At 51.7% G+C, this 24,995-nt stretch overlaps 2 protein-coding genes across 2 annotated transcripts; both read right to left on the bottom strand.

The window, feature by feature from the left end:
• Positions 1 to 1,762: 1,762 nt before the first annotated feature.
• CNTF (ciliary neurotrophic factor) lies at positions 1,763 to 11,506 on the bottom strand. The gene is made up of 3 exons (XM_057430927.1): positions 11,385 to 11,506; positions 2,666 to 2,952; positions 1,763 to 2,365 (listed from the first exon to the last, which is right to left on the bottom strand). The coding sequence occupies exons 1-3, from the start codon at positions 11,401 to 11,403 to the stop codon at positions 1,892 to 1,894; spliced, it is 780 nt and encodes a 259-aa protein (XP_057286910.1). The 5' UTR covers positions 11,404 to 11,506; the 3' UTR covers positions 1,763 to 1,891.
• Positions 5,927 to 24,693, bottom strand: ZFP91 (ZFP91 zinc finger protein, atypical E3 ubiquitin ligase). The gene is made up of 11 exons (XM_057430926.1): positions 24,335 to 24,693; positions 23,640 to 23,665; positions 12,719 to 12,934; positions 12,430 to 12,466; positions 11,852 to 11,944; positions 11,385 to 11,507; positions 9,209 to 9,259; positions 8,633 to 8,711; positions 8,186 to 8,300; positions 7,582 to 7,681; positions 5,927 to 7,206 (listed from the first exon to the last, which is right to left on the bottom strand). Exons 1-11 carry the CDS (start codon positions 24,691 to 24,693, stop codon positions 6,696 to 6,698), a joined length of 1,710 nt encoding a protein of 569 aa, XP_057286909.1. The 3' UTR covers positions 5,927 to 6,695.
• Positions 24,694 to 24,995: the final 302 nt, after the last annotated feature.

Below are 24,995 nucleotides of genomic sequence, written 5' to 3'. Positions count from 1 at the left end.
GGAGGAAACGGCCTCAAGCTGCACCAGGGCAGGTTTAGATGGAGCTGAGGAACAATTCCTGCCCCAGAGGGTGCTCAGGCATTGGAACAGGCTGCCCAGGGCAGGGCTGCAGGCTCCGGCCCTGCAAGTGTTCACACACCGTGGAGACGAGGCCTCAGTGCCATGGGTTAGGGGTGGCCTTGGCACTGCTAGGCCTTGATTATCTTAAAAGGTCTTTTCCAACCTGATCGGTTCTATGATTCTATGCTCCTGCCTGTGCGGGTGGCAAGACTTGGTGCTGGATGTGCGGTGTTCAAGATGTCTGTGCTTGCCTTCGGGAAGGTGATGGGCAGCGGGTGGGCAAGGATGCGAGCACCCAGCCGCTGCAGAGCACGGGGCTGCAAGGGAAGAGCAAGATGGTTTCAAGAACACAAAGCAGCTGAAACTGGGAAACATTTGCCGAGAAAGGGGCTCACTTTGACTAATCACGAAAAAAAAATGCCATAAATTGTTGTTCCCAGAAGCAGAAACATTGCAAATAATCCAGTCCGAGCTGCAAAACTGAGGTCAGGCAGAAAGTGGTGATGAAGAAGGTGCATGTTTTACCTCTTGGGCATCACCAACAAAACAACTGGGTGCTACCAAACCACCCCCAGTGCAGCCCCATCCCTGGGGCCCCACCTTCCCCAAGTGGGCAGCATGGGAGTTGAGGGCCCCAGCTCAGTGTCAGCCTTTGTCCTCCCACAGCACCCAGCGCCCACACAGACACTCCTGGCTCTGGGGCAGGCACTGGTCCCAGTGCTGCCACCACCCACAACAAAGCCTCTTTGTATGGAGCCCGCTGGGCACGTCCCCAGCCGCCACTTCCCCACCCCATGCTTCCACTGTCCCCTTGCGTTGCCTCCCTCATGCAGGTCAGGAAGCAGGACCACATCAGGATGGGGCAGAGTCTCAGTGACAACCCCCCCATCCTCCTCCTGCCACCTCCATCTCCCTCATCTTCCCCATGGCCTCCCAGCAGGTCCCGTTCCCCCCAAACCTCCCACCCCACTGGAACCGACCTTCCCTTGGGGTGGGGTAGGAAGGGGGCAGCCCAGGCTTCCCCAAGAAGTCCCAGTCGTCACAGTAGATAACCCATCCCTTTTATTTGCTTTGAAGTCATCGCGGCCATTCAGCAAGTAAAACATGGTTGTGGGCATTCCCGTTCACAGGGTGAGCGATGTGGTTCAGCTGTTTCATCTTCCATGCTGATCCCAGTCCCAAAGTAACCCCTGGAAGCACAAACCTCCTTGTGGAGGGTCTTCTGAATCACAGCCTTCAGCTAAAAGATCCTCTCCGTTACCTTGTCCAAGCAACTAAGAAATCCCCTCTTGATCATACCCCACTCCCCCCCCAAAAAAAAAAGCCCCCAAGCAGTTAGAGCAGAAATTCCAACACAGTAATCGTGAGCCAGGCGAGAGCATGCGTGAAGGAGGTCAAGCCTTGCATCCTGCAGCTGGGGGCATGTCCTGAGGCTCCTTCACCAGGTGACATTTCTGTCCCTTCACTCCTGCCTTGCCTCCACACAGCCCTGGGGCAGTGACCAGGCTTCACAGAAAAGGCCAACACTGCCACAGCCCCCTGGGGGCCATGGCCCTGGGGCGAGCGGCAAAGCTGCTTCCCAGGGAACATCTGCACCCCCCGAGGCTCGCCCCACATTGGCTTCCTCGCTCCCTCCAGCACGGAGTGCGGCCCATGCCCAGCTTCCCACAGGGAACAGCACCAAGAGCGTGGGGGTGCCAGGGTTCAGTGACATGGTCCCTCCCGTCCACCCCCCTCCCGGAACAACCTCCTCCGCTGTCAGCAGCTCTCTGCAGAGGTGGGCAAGGAGCCCCCCACTCTGCGGGATCCAACCCCTGCCCCCTGCCTGCCCTCAAGGGCTCTCGGCTGGGCTGGGGCCCGCGCCACTGCCCGGGCCGGGCTTGGCGAGCTGCCGCAGGTCCCGCACGGACCTCACTGCCCACTGGGCCAGCTCCCGCAGCACGCCCAGGCCCCGCAGCTTCCTCTCGAAGAGGCTGAGCTGGGGGAGCACGGGCAGCACAGCCGCCTCCTCGGCGGGGGGGCCACGGTTCTCCAGCCGCAGCAGCTCCTCGAGGTGGTAGGTGAAGGCTGAGACCTGGAGCAGGACGGCCGCCAGTGCCCGGCCCAGCGTGGCATCGGCCTCCCCCAGCTGCTCCTGCTGCTCCTCCAGCATCTGCGCCAGGAGGGCCCGGAACACCCGGTACGCCGCCAGGTTCTCCAGCAGCCGCTGGGTCCCCGTCTGCTCATCCCAGCGCTCCACCGCTGCCACCGGCACCCCCTCCACTGCCGCCACGCTGGCCGATGCATCCAGGCCCTGCTGCTCCACCTGCAGGGACGACAGCAGCCAGGAATCGCCAGCGGCAGGAGAAACAGGGGACCCCCATTCTGCCTGAACCCCAGCTCCAGGGTGCCCCGGTTCAGCTTCAGGGCTGGCCAGGGGACATTCAGGCAGTGCAAGGGCAGGAGCTGGTGCTTAAGGTTTGCCCACGCACCGCCCAGCAGCGCCAAGGCCCCGTTACCAGCTGCACTTCATCCCTCGTCCCTACCATGGACCAGCTGCTGAAAGCCCTCTGGACTCTGGTGGCAGCGGCCACCGCGCAGGGCCATAGCAACAGCGCAAACTCACATAGGTGTCCAGGAGGTCAACGACGTCCGAGCGCATCTTCCCGGCCAGGCGGATGCCTCGGCTGCACAGGTCGCGGCGCCGGAGCGTGGCTGAGGCGCTGTCTGCTGCAGCCATGGCGCGGGCAGCCGGGGCACCCAGCTCAGGGCACGGCGCCTGCCCGGCCCGGGGAGGACAATCCCCTGCTGAGCTGGTGCATTCCAGCCGGGAGCTCCACTCACACGTCTGCTGGCCTGGCTCTCCCCCTCTTCTGCGCCTGGGGCCTGGCACGACGGTGCAAATTCCCGCCTCTGGGATCAACGGCAACAGATTATTTCCCTAATTCCCCCATGCGTCGCCACTCCAAGCGCCTTGCCCAGAACAGGCTTGCCTGGCAGCAGCAGGCTCCCAACCCCAGCTCCGACCCATCCCTCCCTACCAGCCGCACAGTGCCATGAGCAGCACGATAATCCCCACGGCTCATGGCAGAGCCAGAGCATGGGAAAACACTGCTGGGAAGAGGGGAGCAGAGCCCGGACACTGCTCAGCACCTCGGCCTGGGCGGCAGGGCTGGGGCCTGAGCAGGGCAGAGCACTGTGGGCTCACCAGCAAGGGGGTGAGGGGAACCCCCAGGCTGGAGCTCCAGCACCAGCTGCAGTCTGCGCTGCAACCCAGACCCCAGCAGAAGGCTGCAGAGGCCTGTCCCGGCCACATCCAGCCCTCTTATTCACCCTATGGCTGTGTGCGACTGGGTCACCCAGGTCTAAACCCCCTTTCCCAGAGGGGTCCTGCAGACAGAGGAGGAGACGGTCCCAGACACCCTCCGCAGGTGAGCTGCATGCACCAAGACAAAAACAGCCCTGCTGGTTGGTTTGGTTTTTCCTCAGTACATTTATTTTGGTTACGCATTACCTAGATTAAGAGAAACAAGAGGAGCTGCAGAGCGATGTCCCTGCGGCACCGGAGCACAGCGAGCCCCCTGCCGAGCCCCGGGGCCGGTGGCCAAACCCAGCAGCGTCGTTGCCACCTGGTGGCTACTGCAGAGAGCGCTGCGGGACTCCAACCTCAACCCCGCACCCCAGGGCCCCCGAGGGCACCCCTGCCCGCAGCAGAGCGCGGGCGCAGTGCCCTGGGCTCCCTCCACTCCCTCCCCGGGAGGAGAGAAAAAATAAATACGGGGGGAGGGGGGGAATACAAAAAAAGTTTATTGCAAACTACTACAATAATTTATTGAAGCGAACTGCATGCGAGTGACGGAGACACCGAGGGGAGGAGGAGCTGCAGGGGGCTCTGTCAGTTTTAGGGTTTCAAATGGGAGTGGGAGAGGAGCTGCACCACCTTTCCTGCGCCAGGGACAGCAGGCTCTGGTTAGAGGCTGAGACCAGGAAAAGAAAAAGGATTGCTACAAGAGGTGTGCGTGAAGGGTAGGGCAGGGAGTGGCAGGGAGTGGCAGGGAGCAGATGTGTCCGGGCTGGGAAGCAAAGGGGCTGCTCCATTCCGCACCCCATGGCAAGCTCTTGGCCCTGCTTGGGGAAGTCGCAGAAGGAGGCAGCCCCTGTTGCCTCCCAGCCTGGTGCCACATGTCGGTAACCAGAGGGGAGCAAGATCTTGACCCGACAGCAGTTTAGTGCCAGCAACCCACGAGTCTCATTGCAGTGCCCTTAGCAAGGCTGTGCCATGGGCATGGGGCAGGGCACAGGACCAGGCACCGCGGCGAGGAGCCAGCAGACACGCCCGTGCACAACACGGCTCGGCAAGCCCCACACTAACCCGACATGAGACCCACACTGCTAGTTTGGGTTTGAACACATCGCATCTTGCTGCTTCTCTGTAGTCTGCAAAGGGGAGGGCACTGGCTGGGCACCCAAAAGCTTCCTTCTGGAAATCACGGTAACATGATCCAAGCAAGAAACTGGATCATCCCAACTGAAGAAACTGGCTTAATTTAACACTATATGGCAGCAGACCTGATGTGCACTGTCCTGGGAGATGGGCATTCAGCACACTGGGCCGTCATCCTTATCTCCAGGAGAGGCTTGAACCTCTGCCACAGTGCAAGAACAGGGGATGCCCACACCCAGGGCACAGACACTGTGCAAGCTGCTCAGCCACAAACACCAGAAGTGTTTGAACTTGCTCTGCCAAAGATACTAGTGTAAGGGGGAAAGGGAGGGGGCAAATCAGGACAAACGGCCCAGTAGAAGCTGTCAGGCTTGGGCCACAGCTGGATTTCGAGGCAGCACAGGGGACAGTGTGGGTGTTCAGAGTCAGTTTCCTGTAAGTAGTTCCCAATTAAATTCCATTGTTTTACTGCTGTTCTCCAGTCCCCAGGCACCCACTTTTGCCTAGCTGCTGTGTGCTACAAGCCAATACAGCTGATTATGTGCTCATAATACTGCAAGATACTTCGGCTCTGCTCCCAACTGCATAAATCCAACCAAAAAACCAACCAACCAAAAAGCCCAGGTTTTCCTTCACCTCTTCCAAAAGCACTAAGAATTCAAGGCCACTGAATCACCACACAAAGTGTCAGATAAGGGCAAAAAGATCCAAGTCTCCATAGCAGACACATGGTATCCTACGCAAACTTTTCCAAAGGCTTAGTGCTATCCTAACTGTATGGCAACACACGAACCGCCGTGTTTCATGGAAAGCAGAGCCGTTTGGGTGGGAAAGAGCAGCTCTGGGAACACACTGCACAACACCCTCCCCGCAAAACAGGGTCAGGGAGAGAAGCTGACAGCCCCCAAGCCCCACGTCAGTCTATTGCCATGGACAAACCACCCTCTCCAGCCCCTCCTTCTGTGTCTTTGCCTAGACCTGGAAAGGAGAGGCAGAGTTGGATGAGGAGCACAACATCCCTCAGCAGCAAGCAGCTCACAACTGTCCTAAGTCTCAAGAACAAGTTCCTGGCTAATGACATTTTTCCCTGACAAGCTAGGGACCAAGGGAGGGCAAAGAGAGCATTTAATGCAAGGAGCTCCCCCCGACCTGGGAGGGAGGGAGGAAGGGAGGCAAGAGCCAGCTGTTCCATCACTCACCTCATCCTCCTGCTAAAACACTGCTGCAGAGGCTCCCACTGCAAATAGGCTCTTCTCCAAGGGCTCTCCCTCTACTCTGGAAAAGCTGTGAGACACATCTGACTCCAGAGGCTGCCTTCACCTCGGCTCTCCCAGCTGCTGTTCCAATGGCACGACGTGCTCCCCGCAGCTCAGTGGTGCGAAGCAGCCTGGGAAACAGCCTGAACCCCTTCCACCCCCACCCCCTACGAACATAACTAAAGAATACCGACCCTTTTTTAATCAATAAATAACGAATCTTGTTACCACAACACAAAAACGAAGCATGTTCAAAGTGCAAATTACTGTCGTCAAACTGGGATGCTCCTCCTCGCCTCTCCCACGCAGGGCTCCCGTAGCCCCCGGGCCTCTCCAAGCAAACATGATCTATGAGCCAGGGCGTTCCCTCCATTTCCTGCCAGAGCTGGAGCAGAGAAGCGCAGTGGGGAGAGGGATGTGCCTGTTCCGGAGCTCACCCTGCTACGTGAGGGGCCTAAAGTGCCAAACCAAACTCCCAGCCCCAGGAGGAAGAAAGAGACTGCAAGGACCAGAGTGCAGCGATGCATAGAAGTTGGGACCAGGGGCAAGAGGGAGTCTTAAGAAACCTGTACAGAGCACATCAGATGCTTTCTAATTTGCAAATGGGGCCACATCAAGGAGCCAGAAAGGCATCTACTTTGGGCTAGAGGAAGGGCTTCAGCAGTTTCTCCCCCCGCCTCCCTTGGAGAAATATGTCACTCAATCCAACTTGCTCTGGTAATGGCAGCATGTGCCCCTTTCTGCAAAGGGGTAGTGGGAGAGAGAAGTGGTTGGGAGAAAGAGGATGTGCTGTGATCCAAGCTGGAGGGGAGCAGACCCTTCAGTTCTTTACTAGAATTGTGAGATTTGTTTAAATTTCCTCTGTTTCTGTGTCTTTTTTTTTTTCTTTCTTTCTCTTTTCTCCTCCTTTTAAATACAGAATCCAAACTGTCCCAGCACCCGCCTGCTCCCGCCCACTAGGGTCCAGTGGAGTCTGAATCTTCGATGAGCACCTCAGCGGTGGCTCCCAGGATCTCGGTGTTCATGACCAGCCCCTCGGGGTTTGCACTGCTGCCGCTGCCCACAAAGAGCTTCCCGTCAGCCACCAGGCTCACGCGCTCAGCCGCACCGCAGAACGTCTTGGGCATCCCGTCGGGATTGAGCAGCAGGCAATCCGCAGGGGCAGCGCTTCCCAGGGGGTCGGGAAGCAGGGGCAGGCCCTGGCCATCGGTGGGTGGCGCAATGGCCTCAGGATTAGTGCCCAGGATGTCAGTGCTGGTGATGAGGGCACCCGCGTTGGCAGCCAGTGCTTCAGCAATAAGCACTTCAGGGTGGCTCTTGGCTTTGTGGGCCACGACGCTGTCCTTCTTCTCAAATTTCTTGCCACAAATGTTGCAGGAGAACTGGTAGAAGGAGTCCGCATCGTGCTTCTTCATGTGCCAGTTGAGGGAAGCCTTCTGCCGGCACGTGAATCCACAGATCTCACACCTGGGAGGGGAGAAGGGGAGGTCATAACAAAGGGATGTGCCCACACACTTGTGGGAACAGGAGAGCAGGGAGGCAGCTCAGGAAAACAGCCAGGGCTCACTAAAATAGGATGTCACGGTAGCTCCAGCTCTTCCAGTTTTAATTTGTAGAGGGTTTATATTCCTCAGATCTCTCCTGAGACACTAACTCAAGGAGTATGTAAGAGAAGGGGCAGCTCAAACACTCCTTTAGGTGTGTGTTTAAGGAGAGCTTGGACACCAGGAACAAGTTCCAGCCCTGACTTCAGAGCCAACCTTTCTCTCAGTGGAGTCCATGAACGGGTGCATCCAAGGGTCCCTCAAAGTAGGGGAGCAAGAGACAGGCAGAAGTACTCACTGCAAAGGCTTCTCGCCCGTATGGATCATTCGGTGCACCGCCAAGTTATGAGAACTCTTAAACGCCCGGGCACAGTACTCACAGATGTAATCCCTTTGATCTAGAAAGCAATACCAGTTGGAGCATTACTTTCCTGCAGACCTGCTCCCCTTTGAGCTCTCACATGTTGCAGGTGAAGCTGCTGAAGCAGCAGCAGAACCAGAAGTGCTGGGAAGCCAGCAGGCATAGCAGAGCAGGAGTCCCACAATATACCACAGCAGCTCATCTCGATAGTTGACACATGATTAAGACTCTCCTAAAAGCCAATCATCCATCTTGACCGATACTGCAGGACTGGCAAGTTAGGATAAAGCTTGGAGTTCTAGAGAACTCCCAAGTGATACTTGCCAGGGGGTGATTAAAAACTCTTAAGAATACAAAACAAACAGGCTATAAAGATCATAATGCAGAAGGAAATAATACCCTGCTGCCGATGCACATCTATGCCATCTGCCTTGGCTTCACACTCCCCAGAAATCCTCTAGCCTCTGGGCTTTTCCATTTCCTCCCCTCTTTGTTCACTGTCCCAAGGAGCAGTTTGTATCCATTTCCCACCTCCCTGTACCTGTGTGGTGTTTGGCATGCCGCAGCAGCTGCTTCTGGAGTCGGAAGAGCCGACCACAGGAGGGATGAGGACACACATATTTTTTCTTCAGCAAGTGCTGGTACTTTATGTGATGCTATAAAGAAAGAGTGGAAGGTTGTACACTCTCTCTACATGGCTGAGAGGACAGCTGGAACCCCTCAGCAGGCTACCAGACTCCAGTCAATGACAAGACACCCTTATACCATGAACACAGAGGCTTTGATCTCCATTGAGAGAAGAAAGCCAAACTAATGTGGACATCTAGCAACAGGACAGAGAGAGACACATGTGGCCACAACTGAGTAAGTCTACCAAAAAGACAGCATCAGAAACGAGCGCTTCAGTGCTGGGTAAGAATTAGCTGCCAGTTTCCAGCGGCCCATCCCTGCCCTCACACCATTTGGGAGCTGAGGAATGTCAACAAACCTGCAGATACCGTGGGTGAGCCAGGACGGTGCCGCAGCCTTCCATCTCACAGCGCACATACTGTATCGGGGGCTTCTTCCTAAGGCGGCAGTGAGGAAATGGGCCCCGGTTAACTCTGGGGTCTGAAGCCAGGGCAGCAGCAAGAGAAACAAGCACAAGTGCAGCTCCATGACATGAAAGCAAGGGATTACTGCTCCAATATTCCTGTTTGGGCTGTGCTGTTACAGACTCTGTCCAAGAGTTCCTTCCCCTCCTTGAGGACTCTCCCCAGAGCTGAGAAAACGCCAGGAGACACAGAATTCCCAAACCTTTCACTGGGCAATGCCCAGCAAGGGATGAACTCAGAAGTGGGGTCAGGAGAAGGTGGGAGGTGCCGGTTCAGTTGGAAGAAATCAAAACCCCACAACTACAGGGAGAAGGGGTAATTGAAGAAGGGAAGACAAAGCACACTGCTTCTCCACCTTCAAAGCAGACTTCTATACTGTGCAGGAGAGATGGCTTTGAGACAATCAACATCTCTATGCAGGACACAAGAGATGCAAGTCTTCAGAACAGAACTGAGAGAGGATCACTCACCTTCTCTTGGGAAGCCTTGGGCTCTTGTCATCCTTTCTCCTCCTTCCTCTCCTGCAACAGGGTTACAGAAACAGAACTGAAAGACTCTACACTGGTGGCAGGCAGAGTTTTTGAAGTGCACGCTACAAAGCAGGAGCATGCTGCAGGAAATACTACAGAACTCTTCCAGGCTGAAAAGTAACACTGCATCTGGCAAGTCAGCACCTGCACCAGCTCCCAACACTCCAGAGCTGCTAACAAAACACTCCTACAATAGTTGGGCAGGTTCCCTAAAGAAGTGGGGTAACCAGGCCTCCATGCAAACCTTCCCTGCACCTCGCAGAACTGCCACACCACACAGAGCACCCTCCTATGGGGCTGCAGTCCCCATGTGTCTGATACCTGGATTTTGACCTCAAATCCCACTGCCTATGCCAACAGTGAGGCTGCAGCTACATGGTCTGGCATACTATGCTGCTGAATGTGGTTGGCTTGGCTCAGATGTGTCTCAGCTGACCACTGATACCTGTCCACTGGAATCCGCGTGGCTGTGGGACAGCCACAACCCAAGAGGCTGTGGTCAGAAGCCACCAACCCTTGTGCCACCACGGAGAGAGGAAGGGCTATTGTAAAAAAGCCTCTATCGGGCATCACACACTTCACATTTTCTCTTTTAAACCTCAACTGTGTGAACAACTTGCACCCTTGTCATTAAATTTCCTCTCTAGGCTGTGCATCAGCACACAAGATTCTGCTCTGCTCAGTTTCTGCTGTAAACAGGTAGCAAGCTGTTGCCTCATGAGCTGTGAGCTCCTGCAAGATCCATCAAGTGCAATTTGGAGGCAGATTCAGATGAAGACAGCCTTCTTGAGAAAGAGATGCTTCATGTGCTTTGCTCTCACAACCCTTTATCACTTCCTAATGCAGTTTTTATAAACATGTAATTTTACCAGCACAGTCCAAAATTAATGGTGCTCTTCATTTTCTCTGTTCTGTTGGGTTTCATACCACATGAAAAACATCAATCTGCATGACTGGGAAAAATGGGGTGAATGATCTAGCAGCTCTTTCATAGTGCTCTGAATTAACTATAGAATTTTACAGTGCTCTGAATTAACCATAGAAGCTTATACATCTATCAAGACAAAAAAAATCCATCTCATCTGAGCAGACCTATGTAAGATGCATCCTGCTCAGAACATCACACCTGCTGGATCATATTGCTGCACAGACACTAACAGTGGGTTGATAGAAGTCTTTCCTACCTTGTACTCAGACATCTTTATTAATAGCAAGACCATGCCAGTAACATGCTGAACTGACACTCAGCATTCAAGTCAAGCCTTCAGAAGAGGCACAGGTTTTATTATGCACAAAAGTAGCATCTGAGCCAAACACCATGAGCATGAGGCTCAGAAAGCCATTTCTAACAGGAAAATAAAAACCAAACCAAACCAGTTCTCAAAATGCCATCAGCACCTGACCCCTCCCCAGTGGGATCAGCTCTGCAGCAGCAGAGGCCACAACACATACCAGCAGAGGGAGCCCCATTTGTTCCAACTGCTCGCACAAGAGCTACAAGTACAAAACCTGCTTACCCCCATACCAAGGAGTGGCTTTGACACACAAATCCAATCTACCTCAGTTGCCAGATGAAAGTTCCAGAGACAGCATTCCTAAAGGTTTCAAGTCTCCACTCAAAGTACTACTGACCGACCAGGCAGCAAGAGTTTGTTCTCCAAAGCCAGGGGAACACCGCTGCTCCTTCTGAACCCTGGCACGATGGTCCCAAACGTACAAAGAGGATGTTTACAGAATATTCCCGTGTCTCCCTCTAGGCCCAGAACAGAGGAGACGCTGTCTTCTCCAACTGGCTTTCTAATATAGTCTAATCCACCTCATCACAGCAGAAACCAATTTTAAGAATGATCTGAAGTATTTCATACTGTGTGGCCATATTCAGGAAGGTGACAAAAACCACAGTATGGAGAAAACCCTCATCTTAAACTATATGGAAATATCAACTCTATTTTTCCTTGTTGAACATGCCAAGATACAAGGAAGCAGGACTTCTATCAGAACAACAGATTCTGCCCCGGCCAGGAGGGAGGAAAACCACCACAACACTGTCGTACACTAGCAAGAGTACAAAATATACACAACATACTGCTACATGTAACTGCAGAGTTTTACTCACTTCCTTGGTGGTTCTTCATCTTCCCGAAACTCACTTTCTTCTTTTACTTCTACTTTAATTTCTTTCTGTTTCTCTTTTTCCTCCTTCCCTTTGCTAGCTTTTCTCCTTTGCTTTGGTGTTTCCCTACAAAGATACAAATACAATGCATTACTCCAATACTCCTCCCATTGTCTGTTTTGCACAAAGATTAAAGCAAAAAGTGGATAAAAGTTCAGGTCTATTTATCAAGTCCCACTTCTGAGGAGAAATAAGGAAGAACCTGGCAGATAGAATGGCTCTGAAGACTGCAGTCCACTGGAGAAGAACAGACCCGTACCTGTAGACAGTATCTAGAAAACACTGTGCCCAGTGGGAGCCATTCCACCTTAGCAGCTCCTCAGGTTCTTTGGGGAGTACTGAGCTCATTCAACTAAAATGTACTTTTTCTTTGTCTAAACCCACAGTAAGCATGTAATCAAATAATTTACTTCTCTAGATGGGGCTTGTAGGTTTCATCTCTCGGATCATCTTTGAAGGGAACTTCTTCCTCACTGATGAGCATCTCCTCCTCGTCATCACTGCTGGCAAAAAAAAGAGAAGGACTTTAGCAGCAACAGCTTAAGCACTACTGCAATAATATTCATGCACCATCCCTCGGGATGGGAAAGACTCTATTACACAGCACTTTCTCATCCAGCATGACTGGGGAAAGCCAACAGACTGCACTGACTAAGAACATGACAGCCAAAACAGACAAAGCTAGGCAGAGCAGCCTCCTCTTCTGAACCCACCTAACTAGAGCTTCTGCTCCTGAGGGAATAAAGCTACCAGGTGAAGTGCTCAGATTAAATCTTAAAATCCATTTCTCCACAGTATCTCCTGACATCTGCAGTCCATCTGCAACCCAGACTGAAAATGCAAAGGTCCAGGACTGAATGAAAAGAGAGCTACTCTCCATCCACAGCTCCTCTCACAGAAGCATTTATTCTGAAAAAAACTCAGGCCCTTATTTTAACTTCTTGAGACAATAAAGAGGAAGAAATGTCACAAAATAAGAATTTCCTACCTGATTCCAGCTGGAGACTGATGCTCTTCTGTGACCTCTGAAAGGAAAAGTCACCATTAGGTTTCAATCTGTGTTCGCTGCAGTGAGCTCATCTGTCTCAAGATACCTCCGTCGACATTCAGTGCCAGGAGTGCTGGTGGCAGAAGGTACTCATGACCAAGCAGCACCACACCTGTACCAGCCACAGTCTGCATACAGCTCACAACGTTACACCCACACTCAGCTCCCTTCAAAGCTTCCCAAGACCTGACTCTCTCCAGGCACTCTCATGCCAGGGCTCCTCACGTACCGTACTCGAGCTGGTCTGTGTTTGGCTCCGACTTGCAAATGAGCTGCAGGGAGCCCGTCTTGGATCTGGAGGCACGCGAGTTCTCGGTGTCCCGCTGGCGGGCCACGGTGGCTGCCCTGCTGCTGCGCCAGCTCCTGCTGGGCCTGGCTGTGCTGACAGGGGAGCCATGGCGGAGGACACTGGAGACCTCCTCCTCCTCCTTCTCTTCTTTGGGATCTGAAACACCATTGCAATCTCTTTAAGAATAATGAAAACATCAAGCCCATCATAAATTCACACTCTGGGGCACCATCGTGAACAGTGTAACTGCCTCCATGTACTCTGATGGGGAAACCACTCACTAGCTCTCTCAGATGTGGAGCACAGCTCTACTAAGCCAGATACGATACATCCTGGGGCCTTGCCTCAGCCAGGCTGCACTTGAAAATCTGATCACATTTCCCACTGCCTCTGAGTAAAGACACAAATGTTTAAAAGCAGCTTACATTTCCTTCTGATAAAGGCTTATAAGATGATTATTTGCTGGCTCCCATCTCCCCTAAGCACTACAAGATAGACACTCATAAACCTCAGCAACTACTTTTTGAAAGACTAGCTTCAGAACTGGAACACATTAAAAGTCATGTTTGGAGAATCCCCCAAACACATTTAATCAGCATTGTATACCTGGTAATATAGGCATATAGGTATTGTACAGGCATATAGAGCCTTTGGAAAACTCCGTAAGAGTCTGGTGCAATAAACACCTGAAGAAAAGTACAAAAATTAGTGTCTATAGAGCCATTGTACTGTCTGCTCTTTTATATGGGTCTGAATCATGGGTTATTTACTGCCATCACCTGCAACTCCTCAAACGCTTTCATCAGCTCTGCCTCCGTACAATTCTAAACATCCCCTGGATGTTTGACTGTGTGTCAAATGTTAGTCCTAGAGCAGGCAGGGGTCACCAGTATCGAGGCCTTATTGCTGAAATTGCAGCTGTGCTGGGCAGGGCACGGCTCCAGGATGGAGGATCACCGCCTCCCTAAGATCGTGTTTGATGGTGAACTCGCCACCGGCTGCCGCAAGAGAAGTGCCCCAAAGAGGAGATACAAGGACTACCTGAAACAATACCTCAGCCTTGGCCATACTGACTACCGTCAGTGGTCCACCTCGGCCTCCAATCGGGAGACTTGGAGGCACACCATACATAACACTGTTGTCTCCTTTGAGAACACAAGCAGAATTAGTCTCAAGGAGAAAAGACAACGTAGAAAGAATCATGCCTCACCTACACCACCCAAGGAGACCTTTCGCTGTGCTTTTTGCAATCGGATTTGCCTATCCCACACTGGCCTTTTTAGTCATCAGCACACTTGTAGTAAGGGTGGGTAAAGCCCTTCCCAAATCTTCGTTCACGAAGTCCAAGCTATCACCTGGTACTAACCCTGAGGAATCCAAGCTGGAGGTCTCTGATCTTACACCAGAGCAAAAGGCATCACCAGTGCTGTTAGCCTAAGGTCTCTGCACTCATTTATAGCTTCTACAGGTGGTTTCTTTTCAGCTGATGGCTGATCTCCAGATACGTTCTGGCATAACAGAACTGGCTGAAATGCCTATGTGAGCAAGTTCATCCCTTAAAAATACCCAAGTACAGTTCACCTGCTCTTGCGTTCTGGTGCTCGCTGTGACACTGGGCCCCAGTGAATTCAAATGCCTTGGGACATTTCAAACCTGATGAGCTGAAGAAATTAATGCCAAGTAGATGGCTGTGCTCAGCGACCACATCTGCCACTGGTCTGGCAGACACAGGCACCTGCAGTGCTCCGCAGGGCCTGGGCTCTAGGTTGAGCTCTGACCTGCTCTTTTTTACCCAAATGCATTTATGTTGCTGCCCCATTCAGAAAGGTTTCTGCTGCCTCAGCACCAGCCAGCAGTACCCTGAGATGCCGCAGAGTTTATCAAGCATCTGCTGGCAAACCCCATGGGCAGTCCCCTAAGGACTGGCTGGGGAGCAGCCCTGCCATGCTGGAGTCCCAGTGAAGAGCAAACTGCACATCGAGAGGAAACCCACAGCATCCTGAGTCCCACTAACAGGTGCACAGTCAGGAGCAGAGGAACACTGATAATCCCCCTTACTTAGCACTCATTAGAATCACAGAACAGTTAGAACTGGAAAGGACCTTAAGATCACCTAATTCCAATCCCCATGCCATGGGCAGGGATGCTTCACTTTAGACTATGTCACCCAAGGCTCTGTCCAACCTGGCCTTGAACACTGCCAGGGATGGGGCATTTACCACCTCTCCAGGCTACCTGGTTTCACCACTCTCATTATAAAAAATTTCTTCTTTGTATCTAGTTTGAGTCTCCCCTCAGGCAGGTTAAAGCCATTCCCCTTGGCCCGTCCCCTACAGGCCCTTGTCCCAAGCCCCTCTCCAGGTTTCCTGCAGCCCCTTTAGGCACTGGAGCTGCTCTCAGGTCTCCCCTTCATGCAGCAAAGAGGCAGGATCCCCTCCCTGAGCTGCTGCTCACACTCTGGGGGTGCAGCCCAGCACACAGGAGGGGTCTGGGCTCAAGTACTCACTGAAGCCAGGGCATGGGGAGCTGCTCCTCACCCAACATCCCCAAGTCCTTCTCCTCAGGGCTGCTCCCAACCCATTCACCCTCCCAGCCTGTGTTGATACCAGGGATTGCCCCAACCCAGGGGGCATGACCTTGCACTTGGCCTTGTTGAACCTCATGAGGTTTGCATGGGCCCATGTCTTGAGCATATCCAGACCTGATTGGAGAAGGACATGAGCAGCAAGATGTGAACCCTATGCTGAACCCACATTAAACAGCAATTGGGATCAGCGATATCCTGAGGTCCCTCCCAACCTGAAATCACTGATTTTGCATCAAATTGCATCAAGCCTTTCAAAACAAATGATCCTTTTACTTCTACCATGGACCTTTGTGTGACTCACTCCCAGTCCCTGATTAACAGGGTGGGAATAATCAGCATTTGACTGAAAAAAATCTGACTGGAACACAGGATGTGAGGCATCAGAGTTTTGCTGTAAAACAGCAACCAAGACTCAGGTCTTGCATGTATAAAAGCCACTTCATCATCAGAGCTTGAAGTACACCGCCTTTTTGGAATTCTGTTTTAGCAGACCTCATGGTGAACTACAACTGCTTTATGTCTTTAATCCTAATTGTGGACATCCTCAGGCTCTTTCAAATGTTAAATCAAATCCAAAACCACTTAGAACCACACTCTGGCAATTCCCCCCTCCAACATTACCATGCTGCCAGTGTTAGCACACACTGCTGCTCTTGAAAGAGGTTTATTCCCTTGGAAGATCAGGCATTCAGCTAATTTCTTAGCAAAAGCTGGTATTTTAAAGATTAGCCTTATGGATTTGAAACAGACCTCCCTCAGGATACTTTTCTACAGAGTACCCCACTCACCTTCCAATCTTGCTTTCTTTTCTCTGAAGTGAAAGTGCTTAATAAGCCTTTCCCCATGATTTTTCCTTTTCACTTCAGCATGCTTGTCTAACATAATCACTGCACTTTTACATGCTGCGAATGCCTATGTACCTCCAAAAAATCAAATAGCTTACTTTGTAGAACTCCTAAAACAGTGTAGAGCTATTGATTGAAAATCCTTACAATTCTAGGGCCTCCTAAGAGGGGACACAGGTCCCTCGTGCAAAGGCCAGAGCTGCACCAGGAAACTTGTACCTGCAAAGTTTTCAGCTACACAAGCAACAGGAATCAGCCCTCACCAAGGTTCTGCCTCAAATCAAACATTGTGAAAGAAAGTTGGGGATTTTCAATATATTTTATGCCTCTTTCCAGTTTCTTTCTCCTTCACACAAACACCTTTCTGATTAATGCAGCCCAAGCCTCAAAAAACAAACCACCAACAAAATACAAACCAACACTCAAAACACTAAACACAGAGACAGCAACTGGCTGTTCAGAGGAAAGCAGCACCTCCTCCTCCTGCTGCTTTCTTGTCCAACACAACTGACCTGGCATTAGAGGTGATCACAAGCTGCCACTGGAGGTGCTGCAGTTCTAATTGTGTTTGAGGATTCCTCCCCCAGGTTCTGATACTTCCTGCTTAATGTCAGGACTCATGCCTGTGTCAAAGTTAGGAACACAGCTGTCCTTCTCTATAACATCAGTGGAAGGAGCTGGGAGGTGCCAACCTCTTTCAATTGACTACCCAAGGACCTCACAGTTATTTTCAGTCTTCTCCTGGGTACCACATTTAGCCTGGTCAAATCCCAGCCCTGTGGATGAACACAGCGTTATCCATCTCCTCTCACAAACATCTCTACACAGAAAGCCATGCTCCTCAGTTAGGATTTACCTAATGGCATAAAGCAGATAGAGAAACAACACAGAGGTGACTAAAAGATCATCAGGCTCCGCTCTTCCAACAAAAAAAGCAGCTGCTGTGATGTCTTGAAGCTGAAACACAGGAAGGTTTTAAATGGGAAAGGCTGCCGTCAATTCTGCATTTCAAACTGTATAAACTTGACACCCCAGCTCTGGCTAGCTGCAGTTTCTTTGGAGGGCTCCTGTCATCCCAGAAGTTGCACAGAAAATGGGTTATATGCCAGCATCCTGTTATTCCGTTGCCAGTGTCAACAGTGGCGATGGACACCAGATCATAAGAACTCAGACTCCAGGACAAAAGAATGAGACAATTGGTGTCAAAGCAGCAGTGCAAAGCAAGAAGCAGCACCAAGCTGCTGCTGAACAGCTGAGCTGCCTTCCCTCTGCCCGAGTCATGTCGCACAGAGAAGGGCAATGGAAGCTATGACTCTGTAAATGAATCTGTGGAGAAATGCCCCCATGTGCACCCCTCTGTAACCCTCCAGCACTGACACTATTATCCACCTCATCCCAGAACCTCCACACAAATTTTGGGAACAGTGTGGGCACCTGCACTTAGCAGAGTAATTCAAGAGAGATGGGCAAAATCACCTTTTAAAGTCACAGAATCATAGAACGGTTCAGGTTGGAAAGGGCCTGATGGATCATCCAGTTCCAAGCCCTACCAATCCTCTTAATCTTCTGGTCCTGGGCCTCTTCCTACCTTGATCTGCCCCTTAAGTCAGTCAGCAGATGATAAACTGCTTCCACTGGGAGGTACTTTCACCATTTTGCCAAATCCTCCAAACAGCCTTTAAACCTAACAGCATCCAGGGCAGAACACACTTGCAGATTTGAATGATGGCACATAAGAGGCATCAAACATCCTTTAATCTTCATAGAATCAGACTGGCTTGGGTTGAAGGTACCTGAAAGCTCATTCAGTTCCAATCCCCGCCACAGGCAGGGACCCCTTCCACTAGAGCAGTTTGCTCCAAGTCCCTGTGTCCAACCTGGCCTTGAACACTGCCAGGGATGGGGCAGCCACAGCTTCTCTGGGCACCCTGTGCCAGCGCCTCAGCACCCTCACAGGGAAGAGCTCCTGCCTTACACCTAACCTAAATCTCCCATTTCAGTCTGAGGTTTAATCTTAACATTTGTGAAGGAAACACATTACTGGGAAAAGGGACAAGAAAAGGAAACCTGAGAGGAAAATAACTAAAGTTGAAGCTCTGGTGATCGTTTAGACAGCCAAAAGACAAGACTCTGGGCACTGCTCTGCTTCTTAAAAGCTGACCCCAGTAACATCCCATCTTAACATGTAGTCAGCACAAATTTCCATTTCAGACACACAACAGAAACGTGTTCTCATGCACACTCTAATCCTGCCCCAGAGCACTGCAAGCAGGGTCACCACACCAGCAAAAGCATCTCTCTCAGAACCCCTGTCATATTTTTCTACATGCACCAGTGCTGCCACAAACTGAAACAGAAGCGATATATACCAAAGCTTGTTCACTGTCTCCAAGCCCACAGGATAAACCCACCCTTACAAGTTTCAGTTCCTCCCTATATCGTAACTCCACTTTCCAGGAAGCCACAGCAAGTGGCACTTGCACTTGATCACGCTTTGTTGCTTCACGTCACTCCCTAGCCCCACAGCATCCTCTCTATAGGAGACTGGTCCAAGGACAGGGTGCATACTGCTGCTTCTTTACACCACTGGTTGCAGGAAGTGCTGAGTGCATCCGAGTAACTGACAGCGAGCTGACATGGACCTGAGCAGTAAATACACATATTCCACAGCCAGCACCTCCCCAACCTTCTTCCCAAGCACTGAAAGAGCACAAGTCACAGGCCCATTATCAATTACTCACTGCAAGGAGCAGAAAAGGAAAGTCCAAACCAACTGCGTTTACTTCCTGAAGAAGCAGCAGGACTTCCTTCATTACAGGATCCTGCTGTGTCTGCCACCACTCTCCTAGCCCTGCTCCCCTCATCCCCTGCAGGTGCAGTGGCAGTGTTGCCCTGGACTTTGGGAAATGTAAGCAGGATTCCCTGCAGCAAGGGTGTGCAGAAGGAACACTGATGCAGATGCCACTGTTCAAAGCCAGCAGCTGCTGGGAGTCACTGCTGTCCTTGGTAGACACCTTCAGAAAATACCTATGTACAGTTAAGTAAAAGGAAAATCAACTGTGAATTATTAAGCTACAAAACAACTACTGTGAAAACCAGAAATCACGACAACATATAGACATCTCTGACTGCGAATTTTAACATAGTAACTACACAACAGATCAGGCACTAAACACATACTTCCGTAACAGCACAGATGAGAATAAAACTCAGGAAGAAAAATCTTAGTGAAAACCTCTATCCAAACAGCTCCCCCCCCGACCAAAGAGCTTTGAAATTGTACACACGGGAGCCAGGAAAATCCTTGTAGAAGTCAAAGGAGGTTTGGGCACTCAGTTATTTAAATTCACCTGTCTTTATGAGGTTTGGTTTTAAGTAATGACATTTCTCTCGAAACACTGACAAAGTCTTAAGGCAAAGCAGTCATCACCAAAGCAGGAGAAAGCTTTAAGAACACGAACAACGAGGTGTAACATGAGTTACCTGTGCTACACAACCAGTCTTCTTTTAGCCTGGGGAATCTTACTGTTTCTCTTAAAGAGAGAAACTTAAAAAGTTAAAAGTGGACTTCTACAGAGCAAACTTGTATTCCCCACTCATATCCCTGCACAGCCCTTGAAGAAATGTCTCTGACCTTCTCTGGGCCTCCAAACCACAGCTGGAAATTCACTGTGATGGGAGGGTGGTTGATATGCCAGCCACCCATAGTGTATTACAGTGGCCTCATATGGAAAAGACTGGGGAGGAAATCACAGAACAAATCCCCAAGACAGTTCTCCACATGTGAGCATCCAACACAAGTTCTCCACCCAACTGCATTTCCAACACATGCTTTCTACAACCATACACTGCAGGAGCATGTCAGCACTGCTGGCATCACCCTCCAGCCCACACTGCTGGGCAGAACCCCTTGATTTGGGAACGGATTCCCAAGGAGGTGACTCCAGGCACATGGCACTACACCTCTCGGTAACAGCTGTAAGTAAATCAAGGCTTCATGTATCCAGCCGCTACTCCAGCACTTTCTGCAGAACCACCACACAACCTGGTTTGAGTTGTGACCAACTGAAAGATTTCAATCAGACTCTTCAAAGTGGTTCCTAAACAGCAGATAAAAATCTTACAGAAAGGTGGATAGTCAGAAACTGGTCTGGGTGTCAAACTGAATCAGAGAAGCAGGTTTTGTTTGGTTGCCAACATGATTTGAAGAGCCACAGTAAGCACTGAATTTTCAATGGAGTGATGGAAGGACATGATCTGTGTTTATTAAATCTGTATTCCAATAATTAAAATTAGTCAGGCCTAACTAAAATTAAAATTATTTCCACAAGAACATACAGCATTGTGGGAAGTCGAACGTGAATGACACTGCACAGTCTGGCTCCAACTGCATGAATTCATTTATAAACTGAGATTAAATGTTCTACTTATGTAACTAATATTGCTACAGAAACACACCAGGAGATACAGCAATTGCGTGACTAAGCAGATGAGATGGGAAATGCAGCTGGTAGAGCTGACTTTGCAACTGCTTTCATGAACACCAGCACGGTCACAAGCACGCACCAACTCTGACACGACGCATACCTTCGACTTTAACCTTCCTGTAGTCTTCCTATCAGACCTGCACAGCCATACCTTTGTGCCTGGGCTCCCAAGTCAATGGGCAGAAAAACCCATGGCACTACACAGAAGAACATAAAACTTAGCAAGACACTTCCATTGTTGCAGCATCTCAGTTATGATCGAAGGCACCCAACACCTCTAAGCTTTCTTTCCCAACAACTAGTTCAAAATATAACTGCAAGCATAAGGCAACAAAACTTAGTGAACAAACTCTGATGCAGCAACTTTGTCATTCGTTGGACAGATCCACAGGATATGTCACCTTGTTCCACAGGCCATGTGCCTTACATACAGAGGCTAACCGCTATGGCTGAGCTCATGCCAATTTCATGTTCTAACTGTAGTATTTTATAGCAGAGAACAACAGTACTCGTGCCAGCAAACACCAGCACTAAATTCAAAGCCTTCAGCAGAACCACTCAACAGATTTAATGGATTTCTTCCAAGGCAGCTCCAGTCAGGGGTGAAACGTCCAAGGGTATTTTACCCTCCAGAATGAGAGGGCTCCCAGCCACAAAGCCCTGCCACGCGAGGAAACTGCAGTTTGCTTACACCTGATTAGGCTTCTTCAAACATTTTATGCTGAAGGCCAAAAAGGAGGGAGCGGGAGGGGAGCTCCTCTCCTGCCTCATGACCTGCCCAAGGATGACTCTTTATTCAGCCGCTTTCCAGGTCTTCCCCAATAAGCACGAGGTGCAGCAAGAACTTCACCCCGTGCAGAGCTGGGCACAGACCCGCAGCGTTCTCACTCCTGCCCTTTCACAGACTGAAAAACAACAAAAAAAAGCACCAAGGCAGATTTCCTTTGGACTACAGCAAGTCAGGGAAGGGATCTTACCCCTCTCCTGTGCTCTGGGGATCCCCCCCTGCAGTTCTGACCCAGCTCTGGGGCAACAGCACAAGAGGGAGCTGCTGGAGCAAGTCCAGAGGAGGCCACGGAGCTGCTGCAAGGGCTGGAGCAGCTCTGCTCTGGAGCCAGGCTGAGAGAGCTGGGCTGGGACAGCCTGGACAAGAGAAGGCTCCTGAAGGGGAGACCTGAGTGCAGCTCCAGTGCCTGAAGGGGCTGCAGGAAAGGGCCTGTAGGGACAGGCCAAGGGGAATAGCTTTAACCTGCCCGAAGGGAGATTCAAACTAGATAAAAAGAAGAAATTTTTTATAATGAGTGGTGAAATCAGGTAGCCTGGAGAGGTGGTAAATGCCCCATCCCTGGCAGTGTTCAAGGCCAGGTTGGACACAGGGGCTTGGAGCAAGCTGCTCTAGTGGAAGGGGTCCCTGCACGTGGCAGGGGGTCAGGACTGAATGAGCTTTAAGGTACCCAAAGCACTCTGTGACTCTATGATACAAGTAACCACCGCTTCTCCATGCCAACTTCCTCACAAACATTCGTGCCATCCATCCTGGCTGTAAGTCACATCACAAAAAAAGAGCACAAGAAATTTAACCAACACTTTCTCCACTCTCACATTCAGAGGCAGCCGAATCTTTCAGAGCCCAAAGTTGAAGTCTGTAATGGCTCGAGCACAGAGCAGCACCAAACCTGGGAAATTTCAGACTGACATGTGCCACTTCCAAGCACATCCCAAGGAACTAGGCTAAATATGGGACTGTTCTGCCTGTTTCCTGTCACCACCACCACATAAACATTTTAGCTTAAGGATATCCAAAGCAACTGAGAATTCCCATTAAAACACAATGTTAACAGTAGGCAAGTATTAGGTGACAACCCCACACTTTTTCACACGTTTCAGCAACTTTGCTTTGAGCTAGAAGGCTGAAGCTCTTATAATACTCTCCCCACCTTTCATGCAGCAAGAGGTAAATGCACACAAATGGGTGCCTGCTAAAACTACACTGGTTAATTCTGCTGTGGTCTGCAAAAATACACTTTGCCAGCTACAACTGTGATACATTTGACACCCAAATGGAAGCAAGCTATAGATTTGTAGGAATAAAGATAAAGAGTTACAGGATTACAAGAATAAAGGCAGCCTTCAAGACACAAACGCCTGCAAAGAAGAACCAAACAGCTCCAGCAGAAAGGTGGATTCATTTTCATAGGTGTACAGCCTTCACTCCTCACCATTTCTGTGACCATTCTCTAGTGCCAGGTCAAAACCAACACCACACAGAGCCTTTTACTTGGAACTGTTCCAGAAGCCATCACTGGGTGAAGAGCAAAACCCTCCTTTTTTCTTTTTGTACAAGAAGCTGTTCAATCAATACAGAGTTCATAGCTCACTCTGGAAGAACAGAAGTTCTGCTCCTGATTGCAGCTCCCCAGAGCTGCAACCTTCTTGATTAGATCCATTAAGCTGTCCTGCCCCCTTCAAAACTTTTCTTTCATCCCATGAAGACACAAGCCTAAAAAATTCACCATCCACTAAAGCAGGAAAAGTACAACTGTAAATACTTGAACATTCCTATTCCCACATCTCTCGAGGCCCTACAGCTGTGTTTGCGACAGCAGCAGAACACATGCAAGCCCAGGGTCTGCCAGCAATGCAAGGCCACTGTGGAACCAGAGCAGTCACACTGTGTGCAGCATGGTTCCACCTTCTGCTGGTGGAGCAATGCCCCAGTGCTTATCTGGAACACTAAGTTTTTGCACGTTGGGCACGTGCAAAGAGCATCAGCAGCTTATCCCAGATCCACAGTCTTGAGGGAGACCTTGGAAAGAAGCTGCATGCCATCAAGCAACAAACCATGCTTTAAAAGGAAGATCCAACAGATGTTTGGCTATCCTCATGGGAAGGTCCCTGACCTTCTGAGTGGAATACAACAGCTGCAGTAATTCAGCTCTTACCTTTACCAGCTGCTTTATCCGTGCACCTGAAAAAGCGCAAAAACAAGAATAAGAGACAGCTCCCACAGCACGGCAGCAGAAACCAAATGAACACAATGACTCTAATTCCCAGCTGTGGACAGACCCACCACCTTGTTCTTGCACTGCTGGTTTGAGCCCCTCACACCAACAGGGATTATTTCACACAGAGGAAGGCTGGGTGAACTATAATAACATATCAGCAGAAGCCCAGTCTTGCCCATAACCGCTGTTTCTAAAGCACATGGACTCTTTCGTGAGAACAAGGAACATCAGCTCCGAGCGCTCCAAGCGCACACATGGCCGTTTTCCCATTCCCGATGTAAGGCGACAGAGAAGTGCCGGCATCGCCTCTCGGGAAACACATCCCACCGCCTCCTTCACCGCGCCTTCACCTGGCCGCGGAGCCGAAGAGCCGGGGCCGGGGAGCACCCGGGCGCTCGCGCAGACGGCACTCACGGCCCCGCTCACAACCAAGGACCCGTCTGCGGCAACAGGGAGGACGGGCACGGCCCGCAGCGCTCGGGACCGGCGGGGCCAGTCCAGAACAAAGAGGCGGAGGAGCGGGGCGGCCCGCGGCTAAGGGCGGGCCGCGGGCGCCACTCGAGCGGGACAGGGTACAGACCGCCCGCCAGCCCCTACCCCATCCCCCGGCCCCCCTGCCGTAGGGCACTCACCCAGTCCGGGAGGACTTCTTGGCCGCGGACGGCGTCTCAGCGGCGGGCTGCTCGGAGGCGGGTCGGGCCCCGGGGCTGCTCCGCCGGCGCCGGGGATACTCGGCCTTACGGCGGCGGGAAGCAGCGGCGGCTCCCCCAGGGGCCGAAGCGGCGGCGGCGGCTGCCCGGCCCCGCTCCCGGCCGCCCCTCAGCACCCGGCTGCCGCCGGACTCCTCCCCCTGCTCGGCGGCGGGCGCCGGCGCACGGCGGCGGCCTGAGGACGGCGGCTTCTCGGCGGCGGGCGGCGGGCCCTGCGCGGGCGGGCCCTGTGCGGACGGGCGCTGCTCGGCGCCCCGCGGCTGCTCGGCGCCCGCCGGCATCGGGACGGTGACCGGCGGGACCGCGGCGGCGGCTGCTCCGCGGTGCCCCACCCACGGGGCCGCCGCCGGTGCCGGTTGGGGCGCGCCCTGTGCGGGCCGGCTTTGTGCTGTCGCTTCTCCTTTAAGAAAAAAAACCGCCCCGTCGGGCGGCGGGTGAAAGTCGGTGACAAAATGGCGGCCGCGCAGAAGGGGTGGTGCTTTCGGGGCTTGCCCGGCCCACTTCCGTTCGGCCCTCGGCGCATGCGTTGTGCCTGCCGGGAGCTGTAGTTCTCGCTGGTGGCCGGAAGCGGCCGCAGGGCGCG

This window comes from Pezoporus wallicus, unplaced genomic scaffold (assembly GCF_028554395.1).
Source record: "Pezoporus wallicus isolate ANWC-B61680 ecotype Strahan unplaced genomic scaffold, APGP_CSIRO_Pwel_v1 contig_14259, whole genome shotgun sequence".
Taxonomy (NCBI): Eukaryota; Metazoa; Chordata; class Aves; order Psittaciformes; family Psittacidae; genus Pezoporus; species Pezoporus wallicus.
This window is presented reverse-complemented; position numbering and strand designations above follow the sequence as displayed.

Coding starts and splice junctions, on each gene's coding strand:
- CNTF (XM_057430927.1), bottom strand. Junction 2,366..2,665: donor TTGACCTCCTGGACACCTAT/GTGAGTTTGCGC, acceptor TCGTCCCTGCAG/GTGGAGCAGCAGGGCCTGGA.
- ZFP91 (XM_057430926.1), bottom strand. CDS start 24,693: ATGCCGGCGGGCGCCGAGCAGCCGCGGGGCGCCGAGCAGCGCCCGTCC. Junction 23,666..24,334: donor AAGAAGTCCTCCCGGACTGG/GTGAGTGCCCTA, acceptor GCGCTTTTTCAG/GTGCACGGATAAAGCAGCTG. Junction 11,508..11,851: donor TACAAGCCCCATCTAGAGAA/GTAAATTATTTG, acceptor GTATCTTTGTAG/GGAAACACCAAAGCAAAGGA.